This window comes from Zonotrichia albicollis, chromosome 8, assembly GCF_047830755.1.
Source record: "Zonotrichia albicollis isolate bZonAlb1 chromosome 8, bZonAlb1.hap1, whole genome shotgun sequence".
Taxonomy (NCBI): domain Eukaryota; kingdom Metazoa; phylum Chordata; class Aves; order Passeriformes; family Passerellidae; genus Zonotrichia; species Zonotrichia albicollis.
The window spans coordinates 6,499,600-6,525,717 of NC_133826.1; the positions used below are offsets into that span (position 1 = coordinate 6,499,600).

Sequence of the window (26,118 nt, forward strand, 5' to 3'; positions counted from 1 at the left end):
TAGTCCCTCTATGTACATCCCAACTACACTAAGAATAGGAGCACTGTCAGAGCATAAACATTTTTATTTTATTTCTTCAGAATTATGTTTGGTTTAGGGGATTACAGAGAGAAAGATAGATGGGAGAGAATCACCTTCACCCTACAAGCAGTCATTCTTCAAAGAGGACAATTAAATCAAGCATGACAGTAAGTGCCATTGTAAGTAGATTTTCTGAATAGATTTATTATACTGTCACTGGTTTTAGTACAAATGTTTATTAAAAATCAACAAGACAGTGGAAGGAGGACAGTAGCTGGTTTCTGAGGCAAACAAATAATACTCTTGGGCCTTTCTTGCCAATTCCTCTATGATGCTATGAAATAAAAGCCATTAGCAATACATTTTCCCAATTCTGTCCATTTTAATCTAGTTTTTCTCTGATTTAATGAATTGTCATAAATTCATTAAATTGGTCAGGGATGAGGAACTTCATTGAGGGTTATGCAGACCTTTCTGAGTCTTCTAAATTACTCCATATTAGCATATTCTGGAAAAAATCAAATTATAGCAGATTGAATGGGAATCAAGTCATCACGTCTCAGAATCCCTGTTCTGTTTTTGCATATTGCTTATGGTTGTGTTTGGTGGAAGTCCACAAGAGAAAAGGCTTTTCTTTTTGGACATGAGATCTGCCTTCCTGCAGCTCAGAATCTCATCCTTCCATGGTGTGTTTAGAGCTGCACTGGAATATTGCAGCCAGTTCCCCAAAACCCATGGAATATGTTCAGCCAAACTGCAGTACCATTTAAGACAGGGGTGAAGACTCTGTCTTGCATTGAAGCTAGAGATGATGCAGAAAGTCAGATTGATTCTGTGTGCAGCTCTTTAATCCTCCCCAGTGCTGTCTGTCAGAGGGATGATGCAGCAAAGGCACAGCTGACTCACCTCGCTGGCACGGACCCTTGGCAGCCCCGGGAGGAGTTTGTCAGATGTTGTTGCTCTGTGTTAAAAACAGGGAGTGGAGGTGCTTAATTAAGCAACTCCAGTGACTCACCTAATGGCCAAATGCTGTTACAAGGTCTACAGAGAAACACATTTTAAGGACATTATAAATTGGAGTAGCTTTGAAACAGTAACACAACCTAAATTTTTGGTGTGGTTTCTTAAGAGTAAGTTCAGGTTCTGCATGATAGTTTGCCATAACGTTATCTGGGAGTTGCAGGAGTGTAGATTGACAATTCAGGACTCAACATCTCTTCAAGAAGTACATTTCTGGGCTTGGTGAGGGGCTTGGCTGTTAAGAAATGTGATTGTCTTCTGCACTCACTTTACTCAGAGGACAAAGAATTCCTCCCACATATCCTGATCACACTTGAGATCTTCAGTGTTCTGAGAGAAATTAATAGCAGTAAAAATTAAATGGGGAAAGCACCTTCTAACAGATTCTGTAACTTAAACATAGTGTAAATCTAATACAAAATAATTTTTTAAATTACCTAGCCTTTATACTGAAGAAATAGTTATACAGGCTATTTTCCATATTTATATTGGATGAGCTCTGGTAATCTGAAAATCAATCTAGCCAGTAGAAAAATGCTGGGATGAATTTTGGTGAACAATTCATTGTCACCTTTGTATTATTTTATTATAAAACTTAAATTATCATAATTTACTCTTGAGATCAACAGGCCATGGACACCTCTAAAATTCAGAGTTTGATAGGGTTCTGGGCCATATTGTCTAGTCTGTACTTTCACCAAGAAAGAATGGACCATAGTATCCTTGAGGATAATATTGTAATTCCAAGGTGGTGTTGTGTGAGTCTGTGATTCTTTGCTGAGTACAGGAGTTCAGAATTCACAGCGTGCTGAATCCCATTTCATACCCCTAATGCATTGCTGAGATGGGTAATGTCTCATCATTTGATTTAAACATCTTATCATCCTCTGAGCAGAATGTATTTAAAATTTAATGCAGAAGTCCCTGCCATTTTCTCAACCACAAACAAGTGATTGCTGCTTTAGCCTCCACAGAGGCTTTGAAAAGACACAGAGGAATGCTGCTCAACTGGAATGGTTCCTTCACTGCAGCTGTGGTATGCAGCCCACTGCTACAGAGAGGCAAATAAGTATAATCTCTTTTCCCAAAGCTTTCTCACCATCACCTTTTTTCATGGTGTTTGCCCTATTAATGTGTTCAGGTAAGGTTACTTGCTCTGTATAGTTGGTTTAGCAAGAATGCAATACATCCATCATCATCTTCTCACAAAATTTAGAGTTTGATGTGTAGCAAATTTAGCCAGGGAAAAGCTAAGAATCAATTAGTATTTTAGAGTATTGTCACTATTCATAAGGATTAAATGCTGTGTTTATTTTTAATTAATGACTGTTTGTTTTTCTTTATACACTGTATTTATTTATTATTAATAGATACAGCAATATCAAAGGTAGTATTTAAAACTGGTGTTTATACATTCAGATAGGTTCCAAAATATATGCATATTTTTAGGCTGTTATGAGCAGTATCCACACTCAGTGGTACAAAGTCATGGTAAAATCTGGAGGGAAAATATCTTTTTCCCTATCTTTTCTCCCCCTATTTGTCTTTTTGTGTTTGTTTGTTTGTTGTGTGGGGTTTGGTTTGGTTTGGTTTGGTTTGATTTTTTGGGTTTTTAGTTTGGTTTGGTTTTTTGTCCAGGTCAATAACAGGCATCTGACTCTGGTAATTTTTAGGGTATTAAATAAGTGATGAAAGGAAGGATAAAAGTAAAATCAAGGAGACCTAGAGCTGAGCAATCCATCATAATACACAAGTACAATGTGTGCCTTTATTGCTCATTTGATTTCCATAACTAGAGGTATTAAAGGGGTGTCTGTTAAAACTAAGTTTCCATTGTGTCAATGTCGAATGAGTTTCTGTCTCCTCTACATTTTATTCTGGAATTTAAGGTAAAATAATTTTTCTTGAGTCCTAGCATCACTCCCAGGGACTTGTGTGTAGGAGGAGTCCATGAACAGTATAAGCCCTCATTTAACACTGCCCTGATTTTGGGATGCCAAAAAGATTTTCCTTTAGGGTTACTGTTTCTTGTGTAAGAATGAGAGACAAAACTAGCAAAGTTTATCCTACCAAAAACTGGAGATTTTTTCTTCTATCTGAGAATGAAAAAGTCCTTTTTCATGCCTACTTAAAGGATTTGCTTTCTCCTTGTTCTGATGAAAGCAAAAATGCAGATTCTTTTTTCATCCTACTCAATTCTCTCTTCTATGAGCAAAGAAAAAAGAAAGGGAAAACCAATTTAGTAGAAGAAAAAGAAGTAGTTGGCAGAATACACTCATATTGCTCCCCTAAAGTCATGATGTGCACTTGGACCAGAATTTAGAAAGCAGATGGGTGCTTTGCCACTGTGTCAGCTCCCAGGAGCTGTCAGGAGAATATTCCACTTATGTGTGAACTCTCAGACTTGTGCAGAATGCAGCTCCATCAGATCTGCAGATGAAGTGAGGCTTCAGTTCAGAGCAGCCCCTCCTGCAGCTCCATCAGCTTGGGAGAAAACCCAGGTTCAAGGCTCAGGGAAAGCCCTGGCACACCCTGGTGAGGGTTCAGTCTTGGCAGGGTGAAGCCAAAAGCCTTGGGTATATTATTGGATACATCAAGCTGCTGTCCAAAGTAAAACAACCACTCACAAGAATTAACTCCAGCTCAGGTGACTTCTGAACTGTAAGTCATTGGAAGTTTGGGAATTTTCCACTCCTACCATTTTCCATAGCTATTGGCTATTGACATTGCTGGAGACAGGACATTGAGCTGTTTAGACCTTTCTTCTGAACCATTACTGCTAATTTTTATTATTAATAAAAATATTATTTTGTTATTAATATTATTTTTTTCCTTATTTTCATTTGGAACTTATTTTCATCCAGGGACTCTTTAACTATTATTTCAAGGAGTTTTGGGTTGTCAAGGTTGGGTTTTTTCCCACTAAAAAAGTGGTATTTCTGTGGGATCTTTAATAATATTGGACCCTAATTTTTACATTTTTGTAGTCAGACCTTACTTTGCCACTTCTCCAACATGAACAGTTTTGCTGAGCATGGCTGAAGCTGAAGTTGCTCAAAACTGTTGAAATACACCCAGATGTCATGGACTGAAACAAAGGAAATCCTACTCAGCTTGTGGGCAGCAGCACACACAGGGCAGCTCTGTTACTCACTTTGTGAGCCAAAAAAATCCAGGCCTTGTTGCATCTGTTTGCTTCCAAGTTTCAAAAATTCAGTCTGTGAACTTCCCAGTGCCCCAATAAACTATTGCAGCAGTATCTGCAATGTGACTTCTAAGAAAATCCTACAATAACATTAATATTAAAATCTCTAAGTGCTACTGGAGTTAACCAAATTCTCTGGACAACTGACAAAATGGAGAGTTACATAATTTGCTTTCCATAGCCCAAGAGAATTCGTTTTTGAAAATAAGCTTGTAAGGAATGTACTTACAAGGAAGTCTAACAATAAAAAAAGTCTGCAGTGTACAGTGAAACTTTATTTTGCATAAGCTGAAGTGGGTAATGTTTAGGACATGGAAATTTCTTCCAGTGGTGTGTTTACTTGGGGTATACACAATAAATAGTTTGTTCTAGTTTACTGGTGAAATGTGCAATATAGTTTGGAGATTGGCAGCCTTGAGCCTTTGGAAATAAGTTACCAGCAAAGAAAAGCACAAGTTCAGCTGGGTGTTTCCAGTCCAGGCCAAACACCCCAAATGTTCACACTTTTGTGTTCCTTTGGTGTTGAGGTAATTACATGCACATAATCAAGAACAAAATTTATGACACTGACTTAAGAGATCAAAGCATGTAACTACCCTGTTAAGCTCTGCTATTCATAATGCATAAGCAAAAAAGGAGGATCTGAGTGTATCATTAGCATTACACTCTCTAGTTTTTGTTTCTAGTCTGACATATAGAGGACAGATACAGCTCCTCTTAATACAGCAAAACCAGTAGCAAATGAGCTGTTGTCTTACCTGTCCTTCAGATTTTGGCTTGGATATATGTCATTTTTAGACAAAACAAAATCCTGCACATATCCAGCTGTCCCATTTGTCTGTAAAATATTGCATCTGTTTGGGTTCATGCATTTGAATGAGAATTTATTCTGCTACATATCAGCAGTGATATCTTACATTTAATTGCTGCAGTCCCTGCATTACATTTACTCATTGCACAGAATTTCTAAAACACAGAGGCAGCAATTTTCTTTTTCTTGTCAGTAGTGGACCAATCTTACACCCTTTGTCTTGACTGTGGAGTTAATTTACAATTTCTTTGTGTGTTTTAGCTTGAGTTTCCTACACCCACAAATCCTTAACTGTAGTACTGTAGTGCTGTGAACATTTGAGAGGAGAATCAGTGCGGTGTCAGCTGGTGCTGTGTGAAGCATAGGTAATGTTCTGCAGTGTGACTGATCTCAGTGGGGCTTGGCTGACTGAAGTGATGGCTGTCATTTCTGTTCCCAGCAGCCACACAGGCATATTCTGTACTGAGAGTGCCCAGACTGTGTAATTACTTTTTAGAAATGTTCTTTTTTTTTTTTTTTTCATGCACACCAGAACTCTGCAGTATGCAGTCTGCCATTGTCTGGGTTTTTTGAATGTATTTAATAGGAATGTATTTAATTTATCCTGTGTCAGGATTCCTGATGTTAAGAAATTCAGACACCTGAATACAGAGTCTGGGGAGATAGATTAATAGACTTATATATGCACACAGATATTGGTGGGTGGGTGTTTGTTTGTCTATGTGTTTGTGTGTGTGTGTGTGTGCACGCCCTCAGGAAAATTCCAAGTGTCAAAAAACTGCATTTATGGGAACATCAAGACATATGGTAGCTTCAAATCAGGTTTACTTTACAGTGAAGACATTGCCATAATAATGCCTGCAGGAACAATGCCTCCATTTAGGCAAGCTGTGGGCTGGGAGTCCTGTGGAAAAGGTAGGAAGTATCACAAGCTGGGGAGAGCTCTCTAGTGCCATGTATCAGAGTGTTTAAATGGGAAATCAATACACTTCATAGTCCATGCAATTTAAATTATTTATTTGTGCTTAAGTGCTGCTAAGCAAAGCATGAGTTGAAAAGGAATTCTGGTTTCTGAAGACTTCATATTTTCAACCTTTTCTTTGCAGCCTTGAAGGTCAGAAAGTTCCTGTTTCCTTGTCAGCTTTGTTTTTTAACTTATGTTCAAATAACCCTGCAATCTCTTTATTCCAGAGTATGGATCTTCATTAAAAAAACCCAACCAAGAGACTGGAAAATGCTGTCAGCTGGTAAAAACTGAATTTGTTTTCTAGACAATGCCGTATTTGAAAAGAATAAGTAGACAAGCAGAAAATGAGAAAGAATCATCTTCCAAGCAGATAGGCCCTGTTTATCTAAAGTGGGACAAGAAAAACTTTTATCCCACATAACTTTTACTTTTGGATGGCATTTGAATTGGCCTTGAGTGTTTGGCAGCTCATCTGTTGAGCCATCTGTTTCAGATTATGCATGCTCGGAGGGCACATTGCACCCAGGCTTGCAGCTCCCCTGAACACCAGAAATTTGAATTGGCTTTGCAGTTTAGTGATCAGTGAGCATGGATGTGCACGTACATGTGCATGACACATCTAAATAAACTCTGTTTATTTGGGACAAATTGAAGCATCCACACAGCTGGAGAAACCTGAGGGGGCCTTAGGAGGGGGAAGCCTTAGGCCTTGCTCACTGTCCTGGGTCCCCTGGCAGTGCTCAGGCAAGGCAAAACAAGAGAAAAGCACCCAAGGTCCAGGAAATTTCTCTTCTAGACTGAAAAGTTCAGAATGAACTAAGAGGAAATATATTAGCCAGTTTTACAGCCCCTTTAAACAGTGTCTTAAAGGGATTTTAGGGTAGAGAAATTGCAATTTGGCTCCCTCCATTAATGAATCATCTCCAGTCCCATCTCAGTGCCAGAGATGAACTGGGCTGGGTAGTGAATCAGAAAGCTTTAACCAGCTCTGAGAGAGTCTTTGTAATGCCTAAGTACATCATGGCCAGGAGAGAGGATTTGATCCATAAACTTTAATGGTGCATTATGTGAGTCTTATATTATTTATGGCATACTAGTAGCACTTATCTTTTTCATGGTATCTGCTTTGAACATACTTTTTTTTTTTTTTTTTTTGAGAATATACTGCTTGTTCCACCCCTCCCTTTTCCTTCCTTTCCCCAGAATGCTGACTCAATTCCTTTTACTCTTTCAGTCAGCTTGCAATTTTAGGCATTTCCTTGTCCAGTTTTCAGGGGAACATTTTACTTCCCTCTCATGAGCTCTATGCAGAACTTCTCTGGCTGTTGAATCTCATGCTGGCTGGAGATGGAGGAGATTTCTTTGCAAGCACTAGAGACTGACATAAGACCATCTGCTCTTCATGAAGTTCTGTGAACCTGTGGACTTGGATAGCAATTGTGCAGTTGTGTATGAGAAGAAAATTTGGCTCACATAGTGCAGTGATGGAAAGAATGGTAAATCTAGAACTGACCAGGGGATTTGAGGGATAAATGCAGTTTTGTCACAGGTTCTCTTTCTAGATAATTATATTTCTATTTTACAGGTTTTCACATCAAGCAAACTCCCAGATTGCATTATTAGCAAAGTTTGAGTCCTCTGGTAATGAGGATCAGACTTTAGTATAGTTTATAATAAATTGTGAAGAGAACATTGACCAAATGTACATATATTGTATTGTTTGGGCAGATCTTATTCAATGTACATGAAGAGTCTTAATTATGAGATTAGATGGAGCTGGGAAATATTTCTTCTTGGTTCAAGTAGCTCACATAGTTCATTTAATCAAATAACTGCATATGTGCAATTAAATGTGTAACATCTAAAATTTGAGGCATTTTACTTTTTGTGATATATTTAATCTGCTCATCTGCTAAAAAATAGATCCTCACATTACTTATTCAAGGATTAAATTCCATTACTTTTTAAATTAGTAATCCCCAAAGAGCTACAGGAATTTATGAACATTATTCCATCAATGTTAAAAAACTGAGTTACCTGAAAGAAAAAGAAGTCTAATTAAAATTTTTTCCTTGTTGAATCCTGTTAAGTGCTTTCCTCATATGAGAGATTTGTGAAGTTATTGCAAAGCTGTAAGGGCAGGGATCAGAACTGCAGATATATATAAAAGTCAGCTGTGTGATAATGGTAAAGAGAGACAGAGACAGATTCTGTGCTGGTTTTAGAATCTGCCAAGGACGTGGGTGCTGTATTTTGGGCAAGAGAACTTTTTTAGCCTAATGCCATCTGGCTGGCTTTCATCTGTGCCAGTTGTTCCACATGCCAAGCTGCCTGTCCTGCCCCTACCATGCTTCCTGAAGTGGAAATTAAATTAAACACACAGTAAATTTCTAGTAGCCTGATTGGAAAAATATCCATGAAAGAATTTAGAAACCCAAGGAAGCAATCCAAGCTTCTGTGCTTCTTTCAGAGGCTTTGATCAGAAGTTTCCTCATCCATGTCCCTAAGCAGTCTTTGCATATTTTTCCCTTTTCAAGCCTCACTGGCAGCAGAAGTCCTGGCTGTGGGATCTGCTTCAATTTGTTGTCCAATGTACATGATAAATACAGTTAAAACACACATAAAACCTCCACACACTCCCACCTAAGATCTTCTGTTCCATTCTTTTAATTAGTAACTCTATACCTGTATTCAGAAATACAACAATACAGGTTTTCCTCACCTTGTTCTCTACAAGGTACCTGCATGGTTTGTATTCCTGGGCTGGCAGTTGTGCCATCTAGCACAACAAGGATCTGTTCTGCAGTCCTCTGCAGTCCACAGCTAATTTTTATCCTGGGATTTATTCCCTACTTAGAAGAATTAAGGAGTTGAGCTAAATTGAGCAACTCATCTATATATTCATTTTACAGTTAACTAAATAGCTCTGCTGATGATTTTGGAGTGGTTTTTTTCTCATGCTCATCTGTATATATGTAATTTACCATCATTAATGCTGTCACAAGGAAAGGAGAGAGAAATTCATTAAATCATTTTGTACAGATATTTCTGTAAGGAAAAACATTACAGTAAACTTGATTTAAATGGGACCAAACTCTTCACTAAACATAAAGAGACTGACAATCAAGAATGTTTCAGTTTTTGGATGGAATTTGAATGTCTTTTGAATCATGGAGATTCTTTCAGGAAGGATTTCTGCAAAACTCATCCAGCTATCTGACCTTACCTGCTTTATATGGCTTTTCCCTCTGTTTCATACCTAAAACCTTGACACTTTTCTCCTTTGGACCTCAGTGTTCTTTGTGTCAGTTTTCTGCCTGATATATATTTGTCTTGTGAGCACTTTGGGGAGGGGGGGTTGTCCTTCTAGAGAAGGTCAAATTTGTTTGTCATTGAACTGATTCAACAAATTCAATTGATATGGGGATCTGAAAAATCTTGGTGGTTTGATGCTTGTGCATCGTCATCAATAATTTTGGTAATCTGAGGTAGGTATTTATAAATAACATTCTTCAATTGCTTCTCATATTTTGTGAATCACATTTAAATTAGTATTACCAATAACAGTGAGAGTTGACGGTGTCTTTCAGATTCTGCAGTGCATTTTTAAAATCAGAATATATTTAAATGGAATTTTATTTGTAAAGAGAGGAAGTTTGATTGAAAACCTGTTGTGAAGCTACTAAATCCATGATGTATTTTTCAAAGTCATAGTGATGATTACACTGGAATTTACCACAGCTGCTTTAAATGCTGCTAATAGTAAATTAAAGAAATATTTTATTATGAATGGTTACCAGACTTTCACTTTGTACTTGTTGCACAGCTATATCTGTTTATACCTGTATTAGCTTCACCTGTTCAACAGGTGAGATATATTTTATTAGAGATAACAGGACAGGAGCATAAAGTGGCACAGAGGAAAGCAATTCCTTGTCAGCTGATGGAGTTCAGAGTCCATTAATGCCCTTTGGCATCTCATCAGTCACATGCACACCTTAACAATTCCATTGAGGCTGAATCATTGCTGCATTACTTCTGCAACTTAATCTTAAAAAAATCCAAACAAAATCAACCAACCAAACAAACCAGTAAACAAATCAGTCATTAAGCTAATAACTTGGTCATATTTAAGAATATTTCATATTTTAATTGCATTGTGTGTACAATCAAATGAGAACATATTTTGAATTGTGAACTATTTACTGATCTTGTACTTTACATGTTCAGTCTTTAATACTTAGCAGTGATACTTATTGTATATGTTTAAAACATTTTTCATAAAGACAAATATTTTTGGTGCTATCTCATCAGTCAAGTTACACTCTATTATTGATAGTACCAACCTGATGTGGAAGAATGAAAAAGTATAATTTCATGTCAGTTATTCAGGAGTCCAGAAAGCAAAGAGAGGTTTTAAGGGAACATTTCTTAGTTTTATGTGTTGACACCAGTGGGATTATATGTGTTTCACTTAAAGGAACATTTTGCCTGCTGATGTTGTGCAATAGTTGGCCAAGTAACAGAACAGATTCCACTCCCTGCTACAGGGCTGTAAATAAAAAATCCCACATGGTGGTTTCTCTTTTATGGACATACAGCAGGATTGTGCTTTTGTGAAGGGGAAATACAGCTGAAAGAGCATCTGTGGAAACTCCTTCTGCCTGCAGAAAGAGCACTGCAGTTTGGTATTTGATAGCTTTCACAGAGTGCAACCTGCAGGCTCCTTTACAGCTCTCAGCACTGATACAGATGTAGGAAAGTGATGCTTTGCTCTTGCTTCTCACTGTATTTGTCAATAATTTGTGAGCTTTTCTATAGCAACAAAGCCACCATTTTAAATGTCACTTCAACAAGGTTAACTAAAATGGTCAAATCATCTCTGTCCTTGTCTACTCTGAGGGCTAAATCATTAACACCTTCTCAAATCTGATTGATTTTCCACTATTGTTGAGCCTTTTGACTCATCTCACTGAACCTTAACCCAGCTGAAATCTCTGTTCTGTCACTGCAGCTCCCATACATGAGAGACTTCATTGCTAAGAGCAAGCAGAACATGATTTACATTTAGGAGAAGTTTTAACTACCAGTGTAAAATTAAATAGGGATATTGTGTTGACCTGAATAAGGATGAATTAAAAAATATTATTTCAATGTTGGTACCTGAATTTCTCAGCTTGAAGACTGGGTTGCTGTAGTAGGCTACTGTGATTTGTGAAAGTTTTTTGTCTTATGGCCAATGTTACTGCATTGGTGTTATTTTGTTTTAATACTTCCTGAACCATTTTGACATTGTTATGGTTGTAATTAAGACCAGATGAAAATGAAAGAAAGTGGAGGAGGTAAAAATAGACAAGAAGATGAAAATGATTGGGAGGACAAGTAAGGAAATCTCAAGAAGAAACATTTGCTAGTACCAAGAGTTACAGTAATGCCATAAAAATGGTCTTTTACCATTAAAAATCATGAGTTTGTCTTAAAGACAAATCATTTAATGAGAACTAAAATACCAAATGCTCTTCTATCTAATTACTTCATGTATCTTATCATTCTGAAATTAATAATCTTTGTGAAGGGCACAGTAAACAAATTCTAGGTTAGGGAAAGGTTGGGAATTCGGTGTGCAGATTATATTTTTTAATAATTTCTGTTTTCTTAAAACATAATAATCTTTTAATTGTTTCAGAAAGGTGAGCAATGTGTTCCCTGGATTTATGGTTTAGACAACATGCCTAAGGAAACGGGAAACAGAAGAAACTGTTGTAAAAGCTTTTCTGCCTGCTACTTTGTAAACATATTCGTTTCCAAACCTCATTTTGGTTTAATATACACTACACACTATGGTATCGATGTGTTTAATTTATAATGAAGACTGGTGCTGTTTCAGCAGAGCTATTCCTTGTTCTATTTCAGAACATGTATTAAGCTCTTCAAGGAACAGTGAAATCTCCAACTGCTACATTAGCTGGACCTGTCAAATTAATGCCTATTGAAGATTTTTCTGGGTTTCAGATATGGTCTTGAATGAAAAATGTCATTGTGCTGTCAGTCATCCAGCTAATTATCTAGAGGTCAAGCTGACCTCTTGTATGTATCTACATTATCTCTTGTTCTTTTACAACATGAGGTGTAGCCCCATGAAACTGGCTAATATAAAGTAGTTTGAGAAAATATGCTTACAGTCTTAATGAAAAGATAAATTGTGTGTGTTTTAAACTAGCATGGATCTGTACTGCTGCATTTCAGATTTGCCAACTCTTCCATCAGATATGATTAAAGAGACTCAGTCAAGCCCTATTCAGGTTATTTTCAATTTTACCATTCTCATAATAAAAATTCAATATTGTTTTTTCTAATTACTGCAGTACAAAAACAATTTTAGCCTTTGTATTTCTGAATACTGGCAATACAGATGACATCATTTTGCAAAACAAAAAGGTACAATGATCTCAGACTGTACTCTGTTTCTGCCACATGAAGGAATTAAATTCAGATATATTCAAATACTTCCGAACATCTGATCAGAAAACACTTTAGAGATGAAGAAATATGCTGTTACCTTAATATCCTAGTTTGTGTTTCTTTAATACTGCTACAGTTTTGTATCAATTTGATCATCCCACAACCCACTTTGAAATTCTTTCAAAGCTGCTATAACTTTGAAAGTGTGCAAACCACCTTAAGAAGACAAGAGCACAGCACAAGATGAATAAGCAGATAATTCCTATGCAGTTTCCATAATGAACAATGCACATGCTCTGATAACATCACATCCTCCTAGAAGATGCACTGTAGGACTCACAGATTACATGTTTTAGGCAAAAGCAACCCAGAAATTAATAGATCTCTACAGAAGGTCTGTTGGAGTCTGGCTAGATGATTGTAGTGTTCTCTTGTGGCCTTAAAGCATAGCAGCCTATCTGTAACCCTTTGTCTAGAAAACTTGCAGCTGCATAAAATGGAAAGAGCACACAAAGCATATCCTGGGGTGGATTTCTAGATAAAGGCACACCTGCAGTGGTGACTTCCTAAACCAGCTTGTGGCACTAGTCCTGAAAAGTACTCTGAGATTTCTGATAAAAGGTCCCCTCAGTCCAAAGGTTGGCAAAGTTTGTGTGATGATCTTCCTTATTTCTCAGGAGGGATCTTTCAGTAACCTAGATGTTGGAAATGCTGTCCTGTGTCAGGAGCATGGGTGTTGCTTGGCTCTCTGAAACCTGTGCAATGTCTGTTTGCCTGTGGGCAGGTTCCCTTGCATTACAGTCTTTGATCATCAAGCAGGGATTCCTTTTTCTGGCCAGGATTTTGTGTGTTGATGCATATGTTTCCTTTTATTCTGTAAAACTCAAAGTGGCTTAGTCCTTCTTATTTTCAAATCCTTGGTTCTGTATACGCAATGCTGCAGCTCCTGCTCTGCTTTGCACTGGAATTCCAGAGAGCTGGGTACCTCATTTTATGCTCAGGAATGCAGGAGGCAGGGCTGAGTCATTCCTCTCTCAGCCTCTGGAGTGCTCATGGGCTGTAGTAACACCTTTCCTAGAACGAGCAGAACAAGTCACACTGAATGCCTGCGTGCTTTTGGGCTGCCTGTGTGCTGATCCATAGGGTGAGCAAAGCTCTAAGAAAGGAAGAGATGGACATTTAAGGTGTTATTTCCAGGGAGACCAGTGGATATGATTCAAATGTTACCAGCTTTACTAACAATCATATTTGGAGATCTATAAAACAGAGGTTGTTAGTGTTTGACTTTGACTGGTGAGTCTTTCTGTGCTATCTTGCACATTTTCAAATTCAACTGTACCTGAACAAAGTGTTTCACATGGGGATTTGCACCGAAATGGTTGTGCTGCTGCTGTGCTCGCTGCACTGCTGCAAGGCCCAGTCCTCACCAGCCATTTGGCTAGTTTTGATTTGTTAGCAGTCCCTTGTTTGTCCAGTGCAGACATAACCTTGTGCATTGTACTGTTAAAGGAACAATAAAGAACATTGAGATCTCGTACCTATTTGTCAAAATGCCAGTACTTAGAATTGTAGAAAATCCTATTACACTTACAAATAAAAGCATGCTAATACTATTTTCCATGTCCTTTGGGCATAAAGTGCACTGTAGTAAAGGATCTTGCAACAAAAAATCAACATACAGCAATTCTTACAGAGCTGGTTACAGATAAACATTTCCTGCAGGAGAATTCATGTTGAATGCAGAAAGATATAAAATGAAGCTGTTAAAATTCTTGCAGTTCATTGATCTTATGTTTTGACTTTCTTGTGTTCTTAACAAGCTTTCCTGAAAACCCAGCACAGAATCCCACCACTCCTTACCCAATTCACAGGAGATATTGCAAAAGGTCAGCAAAGGGAGAGACAGAAGAATGGGGTTTCCACTGAGGAGGAAATAAGAGGAGAGGTACATTTAGAAAATCTCTCTGTTCCAGATTTCAGGAGCTCTTCCACCCTAGCCAAGCCCTGATGAACTGCTCATGGCTAAGCCAAGAAGGTCATTGGAGGGCATTGTTTTGCAAACCTGCCAACAGCTTTGAGTAAATTTTAGTAGCTGTGATTTTCTCTTGGCTGAAAATAAGTATGAAGTCCAGTTTTGTGATCCAATGTCAGGTGATGACATCTCGATTCCGGCTGAGAAGCAGAGAGCTGTTTTTCTTCTGGGAGCTGCCATTCTAGATTTGTGAAAATCTGCAGTACAATCATTCACCTTTAGCAGGCTGACAAGTGCTGTTGTGATTGTTACAGAGATGTCTGAGGCTCTGAGCCGGTTGTTTTAACTCAGGTGGTTGGAGGCATCCAGGACAATTTGTCTGTGAGATGCACAGAATGATCAACAACAGATCCACGTGACCACATTAATTCAGTGTTAATTATATGAAACTCATTATTATTTTAATTTGTAGAGGCCAGAGTGGTTGCCTTCAGTAATTCTTGTCCTCTGACTGTGGACACAGCGGTCATGCCTGATGACTGAGTGTGCACAGCCAGGGTGAAGGTACATAACCACGTACCTGGCACTGCCTGCTCATTCCTGAGCTGCAGGTGCAACTTGGAGTCAGCCACAGCAGCTTGGGAGAACACTGTGGAAAGGCTCTCTGGATGCAGACTGCTGTGCACTCCACAGTTTGAGGGAGTAAAATGGGGAATCTTTGTGTTTATTTTGTAACACAAAGGTTCAGGAAGGTCAGGCCCTCAGGAGCAGATGGCTGGAGCAGACCTCCCTCCTGGACAAGTGTTCTGCTCTGAGGGCACTTGGGGCTTTTAATTGTGCTCTGGGGTGACACAGCTCTGCTGGCTGACCTGCACAAGTCCCTTGGCTCAACACCTTTGTTCCAGAGCCTTGCTGCAGCTCCACCTGGACCCGGTGGGAAATACTTGATGCAACACCCAGGAGAGAAAGGGAACAGCAGCAAGAACACTGCTGAGCCAGATATCCTGCCCACAAAATCCTGCTCACAGCAGCACTCGGCACCGAGCCTCCAACTCCAGAGCCAGATCCCAAGCCCCTGTTTTGCATTTTCGTTCTCTTTGCAGTGAGAACACATCAGCCTGGGTGTAACCTCTCTCCTGAGAGGCCACCAGTCCTTGCCAAGCTGCAAGACTGAGGGATGAAGGAAACAACTGACAGAGCAAAGGGCACCCACATGAGCTCATGGCAGCTCAGAAACCCAGGCTCTCCAAATGCCTACCAAGGGGCCCCCTCCCAAAAGTACTGCTCTCCCCAGGAGACACAGCTGTAGCTTTAAAATCTTCCGGTTTAATTTCAAGGTATTAGTTATTCTGGGATAGAATTCCAATTTGAATCAAAGAAGAAAAAATCAACCTAGAAATATAAAGCCTGTGCTGTTTTCTAGGGATTTTGCCTATGGGAGAAGTGTGAGGTGGAGTAGAGAAGTGACAGTGAGTATGTGAATGATGTGAATATTTTTATATCTATTTTGTTTGCTTTTTATATTCTTCCCCTCCATATCTTCTTTTTCTTGCTGAGAAACAGGTTAATAAAGCAGAGCTTCTATAAAACCTTGATTAAGGAATAGGTGGGAAGGAGGGATCCCACGTTCCAGGACAGATGATGAGCACTAGCAGCTGAGGATGACTGCCAGCTGAGGAATGACAGGATGCAGAGGTGGGGCACGAGCACACGACTGAGCTGAGGAGCACAAAAACAATGCAGAGGGGTAGAGAATTACAAACAGATAAAGAAAACAAAGCATGTAGGGAAAGCCTTCCAGTAATCAAGTATGACTTCAGCTAATTTCCTCTTGCACATTTCAAGTTTAAATGTGTGCCTAAACCACCTTGGGTTAAAGTATAAAAATAGGAACGTTTTCTCTCAGCCCTCAGTGACTGATGTATGCTGAGGTAGTGCAGAGCTCAGAGTAGGAGTGGAAATAAGCCAGTGGGAGGAGGTGAGCAGGTACAGGAGGAGCAGGAGAATGAGTGGTGGCACAAGTACTGTTTTCAGCCATTTGTGACACAATTGTTTCCCGTGGGTTTGGAGAATGTGGTGCAGTTTACTCCGCACTCCAGCTTGCTCCTTTGTGTCTTATTGCCTGTGATGTCTCATAGTTTCTCCTGCCATAAGTGTTGCTCATCCCTTTCTTCTGGTTACCCGCCCTAGAAGAGCCACTGCTGCCCTGAGTACAAGCAGAGCGACAGAAGGATGTGTACAACCATGAGTTGGCTGGACAGGCATCCCATTTCCTGTGAGTGGAGGGAAGCAGGAGGCCGAGCCCAGGCTGCTCCTCACTGCTGTGAGGATGCGTCGGGTCAGGACATCCTGCTGGGTTCACGCGCCGCTTCCTTTTGGGCCTTGTGCCCAATTTTGTTGCAACTGAGCCCAGACCTGGTTTGCCTCCTGTTTTGGGACCTCCCCCCCTGTGTCATGACTGTACTGGAGAACTGCAACCATTCACCATGCTGGAAGCATCTCCAGCAGCAGCAGGGCCTACAGGGAAGGTGAGGGAGAGGCCAGGAGCGGGCAGTGGGGGATGTCTGGCCAAGGACTCCGGCTCCGGGTTTTCGCTGCAGCTGCCTCGAGCGGGCTCCGGCTCCGGTAATCCGCGCCCGGTTTTGCGCGCGGCTGCGCTGCCGTGTGGCGGCGGGGGAGGCTCCGGCTCCGTCCGGCGGGCGGGCGCGGATCCGGCGCCGGGATTTGCCCGGGGCCGGCTGGGGAAGTTGCCGAAGTTGTGCGGCGAGTGGCGGGGCCCGGCGCGTCCTTCCTGCGGCCCGGCCGGGGGCATGGAACAGCATGGCCGCGCGCCTCTCCCTGGCACAGGTAAGGGGCTGCGCGCCCGGCCCGCCCGCGGGGCCGCCGCCGCCGCCCGCTCCCGCCGCAGGCACGGCCGGGCGCCGCGGGGCTGCCCGGGGGCCCGCGCTTTGTGCGGACGCCGCCGCCCCGCAGCGCTGCCCCGCCGCTGTCAGGTGGCGGCGGGGCGGGGGTGTGTCCGTGGCTGCGGGAGGGAGGAAGGGAGGGAGAACGGCGGCGAGGGGAGGCGGGCAGGCAGCCCCGCGCCGCGACCCGGGGGTGCCACGGGCGGGGAGCGGGTCCCGCCCGGCCGCAGGTGCCTCTGCCCGGGGCTGGGGAGACCCGGCCGGGGAGCGGCCCTGGGCGGGCGGGGCTGCGCCGGCGGCGGTCGCGGTCCGTCTTTTGTCTCCGTAGGACTCGGGGCGCCGGGCTGGAGCCCAGCGAGCCCCGTCCCGGGCACGCCGAGGGCGGGCGGGCTCGGGCAGCGTTCGCGGAGGGGCTGAAAGGCGATAGCTCCGGGTTAAGGTGTCCGTGCCCGGTGCCAGCCCCGCGGGCACACCCGGCATGAAGGGGTTCTGCGGGGCAGCGAGACCGTGGGCAGGTGACCCTGTGAGGGACAGACGAATTCCTTGTTTTAACAGAAGCCTGTCTCCACAGATACTGCTTGCAGTATCGTTATACCTCGGTTTTGGTGGGCCCCGTGCTGTGGGGACACTGCTGTCACGTAGTGCCCATACAAGTGCCTTAGAGTGAAGAGCTGTGCCGGTGATGGCCCCAAAACTTGGAGACTCTGCTGGCACTGTTCCGTGCTCCTGTCATCTCACCTCAGCCCTTGTTGCTCGCATTTTTTTCTGGCGGTGATGGAATCACTTCACACAGGTTATTCTATACCGTTAGGATCATGTCTTATTCCCTAGAGCTGTGGTAGCTAATGAACAGCACTTTTTGGTACTTTTTAATTTCATTTAGCAGTGAGATGAGAAATTCCCATTCTTACCTGACATAAACCTGAGGTGGGCCTGTTGGTTCATCCTCCTGACTTGGGATGCTTCAGTCTGATAGCCAGTTGTGACATTTACAGAAAGCAAAGTGGGTAAATGAGCTCAGTGCATTGCTCAAGCACATGGAAGTAAACTTAAAAAGCTGGCAGCAAGGCTGCACAAGTTTGCAATTACTTACACAGCTCGCTTTTGAGAATATCAAGCATTTCAAGGAAAGATGGGGTAGTTCAGTGAAAAGGTGAGGAAATACGTGGAGAAAACAAATGTGTCTTTAGGAGTCTAAAGGTATAGAGTTATGAGTAGAGTTAGAGTACTTTCTGTGAAAGCTTGCTTTATATTAAAATAGCTAAGTTAGCATTGTCTGAGTCTCTTAATAGTCTTCAAGTAAATGAAAAAGCTTTAAACGTGTGCTTACTGAAGGGAAAGAAGTTTTCACAGAGCTGCTCTGTCTCTTGATTTGGGGAGAGGAGTGGGGTGTCAGCTCTGGTGTGTTCTACAGCAAGACATTATTGCTTACAGGCTGTATAATCCTTTCATTGTAGAATTTCTTTACTTTTTTAGTCACATGGATGGGGGACTAAATACAAATGTGATAATGTTGACAGAAGCAGAAAAATTGCCAGTATCCTTAAAACCATTGTGGCTGCAGCTTACAACAGTGGTTAAACTGAGGCAGTTATTTCTGTGTGTTGACCATTTGTGTGGGGATTTCTTTTTTTGGCTTGTTTGTTTTTTCTTCTTGTGTTGCATAAGAATCATCTTAGGAAGTCAGGCAAGCCTGAAGATAATTCTTTTCAACGTAGATTCTAACATGTGGAATTTTTGGGTTATAAAAAGTCCTCACAAGTGTTGAAGTGTCCAGAATCTGCTGAGGAGCCTGAGGAAGTGAAAATGAGGGCACGGGGGTGGGGAGTGCAGCGGTGGCTGCACCGAGATGGGTTAGGGACAGCAGCAGTGAAGTTGTGCACATCTCTGTGATCTGCTCCAGGTCACACAGAGAGAGCAGGAGGCACATGAACCTGCACAAACTCGTTGCTGTGTCCGATTTTCTGTTCCCCTTCCTGTGCTTGCTTTGACACTGCTCTGGCACGGCTGGGACGTTGGGTATTTCCAGCTGAGATGAGGGTATTTTCAGATGGCTTTGCAGCTGCAATGTCTGAGAGGGCTGCACGTCCTTTATTTGAATATCAAAGCTGTAATTTCAGTAATTTGAAACTTTTCTGTGCTAATTGTATTCTTTTCGCTGATTAGTAGAAACACTTCAGGACTGTGTAGCTGTAGTGAAATTTATTACACCAAGTATGCTTGAACAAGGGTTGTGAAGTGAAGCTGATAATCTCCCTCTCCTCTCTCCCTTTAACAGTGAATATCTGAAGTATTTTTAATCTCCCCATTTTGAACCCATTCTGGAACATCTTGCTGCCACTTGCGTTTGCTCAACGCATGACTGTGAATTTAATGTGGAACTTCTAAGGGAACTTTTACCACGAGAGTGTTTTGTTGTGGTTGCCTTTAGTTTGGAAACAAGCAAACAACAGCGAGGAGAAGGAACTGACCGATCTCACAGATTGTCATCTGTTGCTGGAAAAGTCAAATTAAGCTATAACCAGTATAAGGGGTTGTACATTTTGACCTTCCAAGGATCGTTGCTCAATTTCATAAGGGGAATTTAGGAGAGGAAGAACAAAGAACTAAAGATGTGGAAAATGGGGCAGAGGTATTTCTTGAAAAAGGTGGGTTAATGTGGACATTTAGTATCTTCTAGTTGCTCTTGAAAATAGAACTTGTGGTTTATTCTGAAAAACTGGCTGTGATTGAAGGGGAAGCTCACAGCTCAGGGAAGCCCTGGAAAGTACTCAGGAGGAAAAGGAAGATAACTTTGTGTTTGTCTTCCTGATGAAATGCTTTTTGTGAGAAATGTGGTAATTGTCTTGAAGTAGTTACGAGCTGCTTTGGTAAATGAGACGAAATCATGTAATATCAATTTGTATCCTAATTAGCTACAAGTCTCATTTTAGACTTGAGCATTGTGTTGCAGAGTTGAGAATGCTGTGCTGTGTTGTTGAAGGGAAACATGGATATTACACTGAGGCTGAGCTGGGTGGATTCCTGTCCCGTGCACACATTGCCAGGATTAAGGTCTTGTTACTGGAATACACAGGATCCAAATACTTGCAGTATGAATGATGCCCTCACACTAATGAACATATTATGTATAATCTAGAGCCAGAAATTTTGAGGTCTCTGGCAAACTTGTGTTTGTTTTTGTTTTTAAAGAAATCAGCAAAATTGTTAAATAAAGATCAGAGTTTGTAATTTTTAGTGGAATGAGGTACCTGTTGTTCCTCTTTCTGTCCTGCAGATGAAGAATCCAGAGTATGCATGTGTATATTTTAACCTGCACATAGAGGGGACTCACTGCTCCTAAAGCAGATTAAACCTAATTTCTTTGGTTGGCATTGCATCCACCATGTCAGGGAGAAGCTGCCTCTTAAAAGGCAGTGCAGCTACTCTTTCATTTTGCACTGGCTTTGTTCAGTACTGATTAGAAGATGGTGGAGATTTTCTGTAGCAATTTGAAAATTAAATGGAACCATTTCTAATTATGCAGTGACAGACATCTCTGCAGAGAGAAGACAGCAGCTCTTGTGCCTGCTTCAGCTGTTCAATGGAAAGAAAGTGCTCCATTTTTAAGTACTTGGTAATAATTGTGTAGAAATTTATAGTAAATATTTTCTTTACATTTGTTATTGCCGTGGGAGATATTCCTGGCTATATAATTGAAAGTGGTAGAAGGCTTCACCCTGAAACACTTCAGCTAAGACAATAAAGCAATAGAGGAAAAAGAGAGAAGTTGATTATTATTTTGAAATGGCATTGTAAGGAGACCAGTTTGCCTTGAGCTTACCTCCTTTTTGGCTGGCTAACTACAGGAAGAACATTTAAGGGCAGATTGTGTCTTTTGCAAACTCTTGAAATGAGTCCTAGAGCTTTGTGTGGGGATAGAATGTGGTATTTCGGATTTTCATCAGGATAGAATAGCTTGTTTCTCCCCTGATACCTCATTGGGGTTGGAAGGGGAAATTACATTTGTTTTTCTCAATAGACAGCTTTTGTTTGTTTGTTTTTAAGCCCTTTTGGAAGGAAGGTCGTGGCTGGATGCGGTGGGCAGACTGGTAATAGTATCTTATTACACCTAAATGGGAATGTGCCAGAGGCATGAAAACATGGGGATTGACTGACAACAGAAGATGAAAAAGACTGGTGTCCCTGAAGGTGTTTTTTATTTCCTAGGTTATCATTCTAAAGTTCATAGGTTTGTATCAAAGGTTGTAATTACTACAACGCACATTACCCTTCTGAAGTGATCAGCTTTGAAATGGAGCCATAATAATGTCTTTCTATTTTTATACACTGGAATCTGACCTTTCCTCCCTCCCTCATTTTGCATCTAAAACAAGCTGAATTTACTCTGCAAATGGTTGTTAAAATCCCGTAAAAAGAATTTTGCCAGGTAAATTCTAAGGCAGCACTTGGAAAGGTGTTGAACTGTCTTTTTTTTTCTTATCCCGGAAGAGTATCCTAGATTATATTTGCATTTGTTTGTTTATTGTGGGTAAACTTTGAAGGAAAACCAAGTTTATTACTAGTAAAATAGTCTGAGAAACTTTTTTACTACTGTTTTTCCATTCACAGGAAATTCCAGTTACTGCAGTCATACTGATATCAAAATGAATATTGGAAGCACTAATGCAGTAAAGAATTATTGGCTCACACTCTTAAGTACTGAATGAAAAGATTATTTGCACTTAGTGTTTCCATTGCAGGACTTGAACATGATGTTTCCTGTCCAGGAGTGACAGTGATCAGTTTGGCTGAACAAAGGGTGACATTGGGCAAGAGGGATGATGCACAGGAATCCAGCAGATGCACTGGCCAGCTCTGCTCTGCTTTTCTGCTCACAGCTTTAGTTTTGTGCCCAGACTTTTACTTTCTCATGAAGTAACATTTAGTAAGTCAAATACTTGAGTATTGGGAGAACTACCCCTGTAGTTTCTCTGCAAAGTGTGTCTCAGTGGGTAAATAAAATAAAGCATATGAGGTTTAGGTAAGAAAATAAAGTGTGCTGTGGAGTGCTGGAAAATGATTGGAAGGTGTTTGTTGTATTGGTGTTGTGGCAGTCTGAGGGCTGGCAAAACTTGAAAATACTGTGTCAGGCTAGTTTAAGGGATGTGTAACTGCATGTTTGGTTGATGGCTGAAATAATAAAAGTCTTTGGGTACCAGAGCAAAGTCAGAGCAAGGTTAAGCTATAAAAATGGAGGTATTGCAGTGAATACCAATGATGGTTTCCCAGCATATGTAATTTTTCATGTCTGGCTCTGGGAGAGGTATTTCCCACCCACCTCCTAGTAATCAAATAAAACCTTACCAGCTGTGTGTCCCAGTTGTTGTCCCCTCTCACCAAACACCAAAAAATCCCAAAACAAACAGCAACAACAAAACCCACCAAAAAATGTCAAACACAAAACCCAAAGACCAGCTAGAAAATCAGCAGCTGAGTCTCTGGGGCAGTATGCTTGCTGAGCAAGCTCTGAATGGAAGCTCTCCTGTTACTTCTAGCTGTTCTCTCTAATTTGTATTTAGGATGTTCTGGTGATGCTGCACACTTCCTGTAATTGCACAAAATCACACTAAATGAATTTCTACCAAACATCTTCTCTTAGTAATATTTTCTGATAATCAGCACCTGTGAACATGGAGTACTCAAGCAAAGAGCAGCTGTTGCTGTAGGAGAATGGATGTGGTGTTATTTGTCAACCATTTATATAATCTGTAGTAAAGGTTTTTACAAATATGTGATTGGCCACATCCATGATGCTGTTGGTTTCCATATGTTGGTTTCCATATTTCCATTTGAACATCTAAATTTTAAATCCAGAGAAGCTGCTTTGTTGGATTCTGTTTGCACAAAGGTCTGCAAATCCTCGGGTTTGACATTATTATTCCTTTTAAAGGGGAGACCTCTGGTTTTGGATGATATTTGAAGTTATGTGCCTGGGCTTTTTTAGTAAGTATTGTGTAATTAGCTTGTATTACGCTCAGCTGTTCCCACAGGGTTTGTGAGGGCAACACACACTGAATTGTAGGGTTATCCTCTGCCCAAACGCCTTTGGTTTGGGCAACATGCACTGCATGAAAGCAGGATCTGATTTTGTGCCTGTTGTTATGTTGGGGAAGAGAGGTAACCCTAACACTTCATTTCTTGGCAGCCTGTTGGGCAAGGGTATTTAGTGTAGGCCAAGAGATTAGGTTTTGCATTGTTTCAGGTCTTGGAATTTTTTTTGTGATTCTAAGAATAATTTTAAAATAAAGAAAGGGCCTTTTCCAAAGAAGCTGTTTTATCCTTGTCCACTTAATTTTAGGTGAGCCCTGAATGTCTGGTAGAGGGCAGTGGAATGAAGACAGAAATTATCCCTTGAACAAGGGTTCAAGTTACAAACCCCAAAGTTAGAATATTACTCTATTTTAATGTGGTACTGTTGCTGTGGGTTTAGTTTGGAATCCAGGGATTAATTTGGTAACTGAGAATTTTACAGACTGGTTGCATATGACACTAAATTCGAAAGAATTATACAGAGGACAGCGAAATAAAGTGATATTGCTTTGTACTCTAATATTAGAGAGCAGTTCCTGGCCTGAGCCGTTTCAGGTTTCTGCTGTTGCCCCCAGGCAGTGTTGCCTGAGAGTTCCTGTTTCACACAGCCTCACCTGCTGACCTGGCTGAGGGAAATCTGATCCGGGCTGCAAAACAACAACTCCGTCCTGTAAAAGTTACAGCATGGGGAGCTGTCCTAGTTCCTCGTCATTGTACAGAATAAATCCTTAATGCTTCTTTGCAGACCAGTGGAGTGTGTTTTATATCTTTGTGTGTCCAGGGAGAGGGAAATTGAAATATGGATCTCCAGGGCTCATTTTTCCTCTGTGTCTCTTTTGCAGCTATCGAGTGCAAATCCTGTGTATGAGAAATTCTATCGACAGGTATGTATGTTCTGGAAGGACAGACCTCATCTGGATTTTAAAGAATTTATATTCTTTTGCTATGGACTCAGCCTGATCAACAGTGTGGAAACAACAGAAGTTCAAGAGAAATTATAGTGCTTTAAAATGGATTTTTATAGTAGCTAACATGTAGGTCTGAGCTCTATCAGTATAAATTTAATAATTGTAAGATGACCCTTATTTTCTAGGGAACTGTCAGATGTGTATGACATCCATCACTTGACTGCTCTAATAGACTATGAGGACTTGGGACAGAGTAAATTCTTTAAAAATGCTGTATTGATATGTTCTTGGTTACTTTTTACAAGTGAAGATTAATTTATTGCATTTGTAACTCAGTTAGCATCATGTAAGACTTGATTCTCACTCAGAATATCCCCCACAGTTAATCACAGGATGTTGTAAGGAGAGAAATTTGGGTAGAAGACCACTGAATGCAAAAAGAATGCCTGTAGTTCTTGCAGCTTCACTCAACAGATGCAAATCTTTTGACTACTTGATGCAAAAATAAAACATACATATAAATAAAATATAAGAGTATAAATTTTATTTATCACTTGTCTTCTGTATTTTGACACCAAGATGTCTTCATTCCTATAAATACAGCTTTTTTTTTTTAATAGCTGTTTCACCTATTCTGCCATAACAGTATTTTCAGTCATGTACATAATGTACTTTATTGTACAAATGTATTGTAAAAACTTTCGAGGAAGTTAAACTACTTGGCTGTATAAAACAGTTTAAAATAATTTTGATTTGTAATACACCTGTTGAGTAATTGATGAAAAAAACCAACCAAGTTTTTTTTCCTTTGTGCAACTGGTAATGCTCCTCTAAGGTTATGGTGTGTATGGCCTCCTTATTTAGGAGCTTCTTCTGTGTCAACATCAGAATGTAAACTTGTGTGCTGGGGAAGGGACAAGGCCATGATTTCTATCCATGCCCTATTTTCAGATTGTGCTTAGAAGATTATTCCCATTATCAAGTGCAAAAAACAGCAGTTCAGATTTATCAGCCTGTGATGCCTGAATCAAAATTGCCATTGTGCTTTAAAAAGGGATTTTCTCCACTGCAGGAGAGTAGCAGATTTGAAATTGCTAAACAAGAAGAGAGAGTTTACATTGATCAAAGTTCAGGTGGCTCCTGGTGGCTGAAGGAGATACTATCACCCTCAGAAAGTTTTCCTTCAGATGGACAAATCCACTGTGTGTTTACCTTTAGGCATTGGATTAAAAACCTTTGGAGAGTCCCTTATAATAAGATATAAGAAAAGGCTGGGAACTGATTGTTCTGCACATTCTGGTTGCCAGCTCAGTCCTGACTCACTGTCAGGTACCACCTTTGCCATGTTTCTGTCTCTTCCTCCTGACTGCATTTGCCCAACCCTTGAAGTGTGGAGCAAAAACTCAGATGAAGGAACTGAATTGAAGCACACATGTGGTACTGGTTGCTAAGTCAGTTCTTCCACTCATTGGAATACATAGCCTAGTGAAACTAGAGCACTGTTTGTTGTCCAGTGGTTTCAGCAGTGAACAGGAACAGGGATTCTTTAAACATGATGTTACTGTTAGTGAAGTGGTGCCAGTGGATTTGTTTCCCAGAGGATTATTTTTCTGACTTGCTCAGATGAACTCTTTGCTGCAAGGATTTTTCCTAAAGAGGAGCTTTCAAACGTGTCTGAAGACTTTCAGTTCCACCAGGGAACTTTTCCCTTCCATTCCTCAGATAAGGAGATGTCAGATTTCAGAACACAAATTCAGAGAGACGTTTCCCACTTTGT

General features: G+C 40.8%; 1 protein-coding gene across 6 annotated transcripts in view; it reads left to right on the forward strand.

Annotated features, from left to right (window-relative positions):
• Positions 1-26,118, forward strand: part of EPS15 (epidermal growth factor receptor pathway substrate 15) — a 68,175-nt gene that overhangs the window by 3,555 nt on the left and 38,502 nt on the right. For 3 of the 6 annotated variants that reach the window (XM_026790471.2, XM_026790473.2, XM_074545805.1), the window contains exons 3-4: positions 81-200; positions 24,276-24,317. In XM_026790471.2, the coding sequence (XP_026646272.2) occupies positions 120-200; positions 24,276-24,317 (123 nt within the window). In that variant the 5' untranslated portion in view covers positions 81-119. Of the gene's footprint in view, positions 1-80; positions 201-16,996; positions 17,306-24,275; positions 24,318-26,118 lie in introns of those variants that run through there. The other 3 variants (XM_026790472.2, XM_074545804.1, XM_074545806.1) reach the window with 3 other exon arrangements.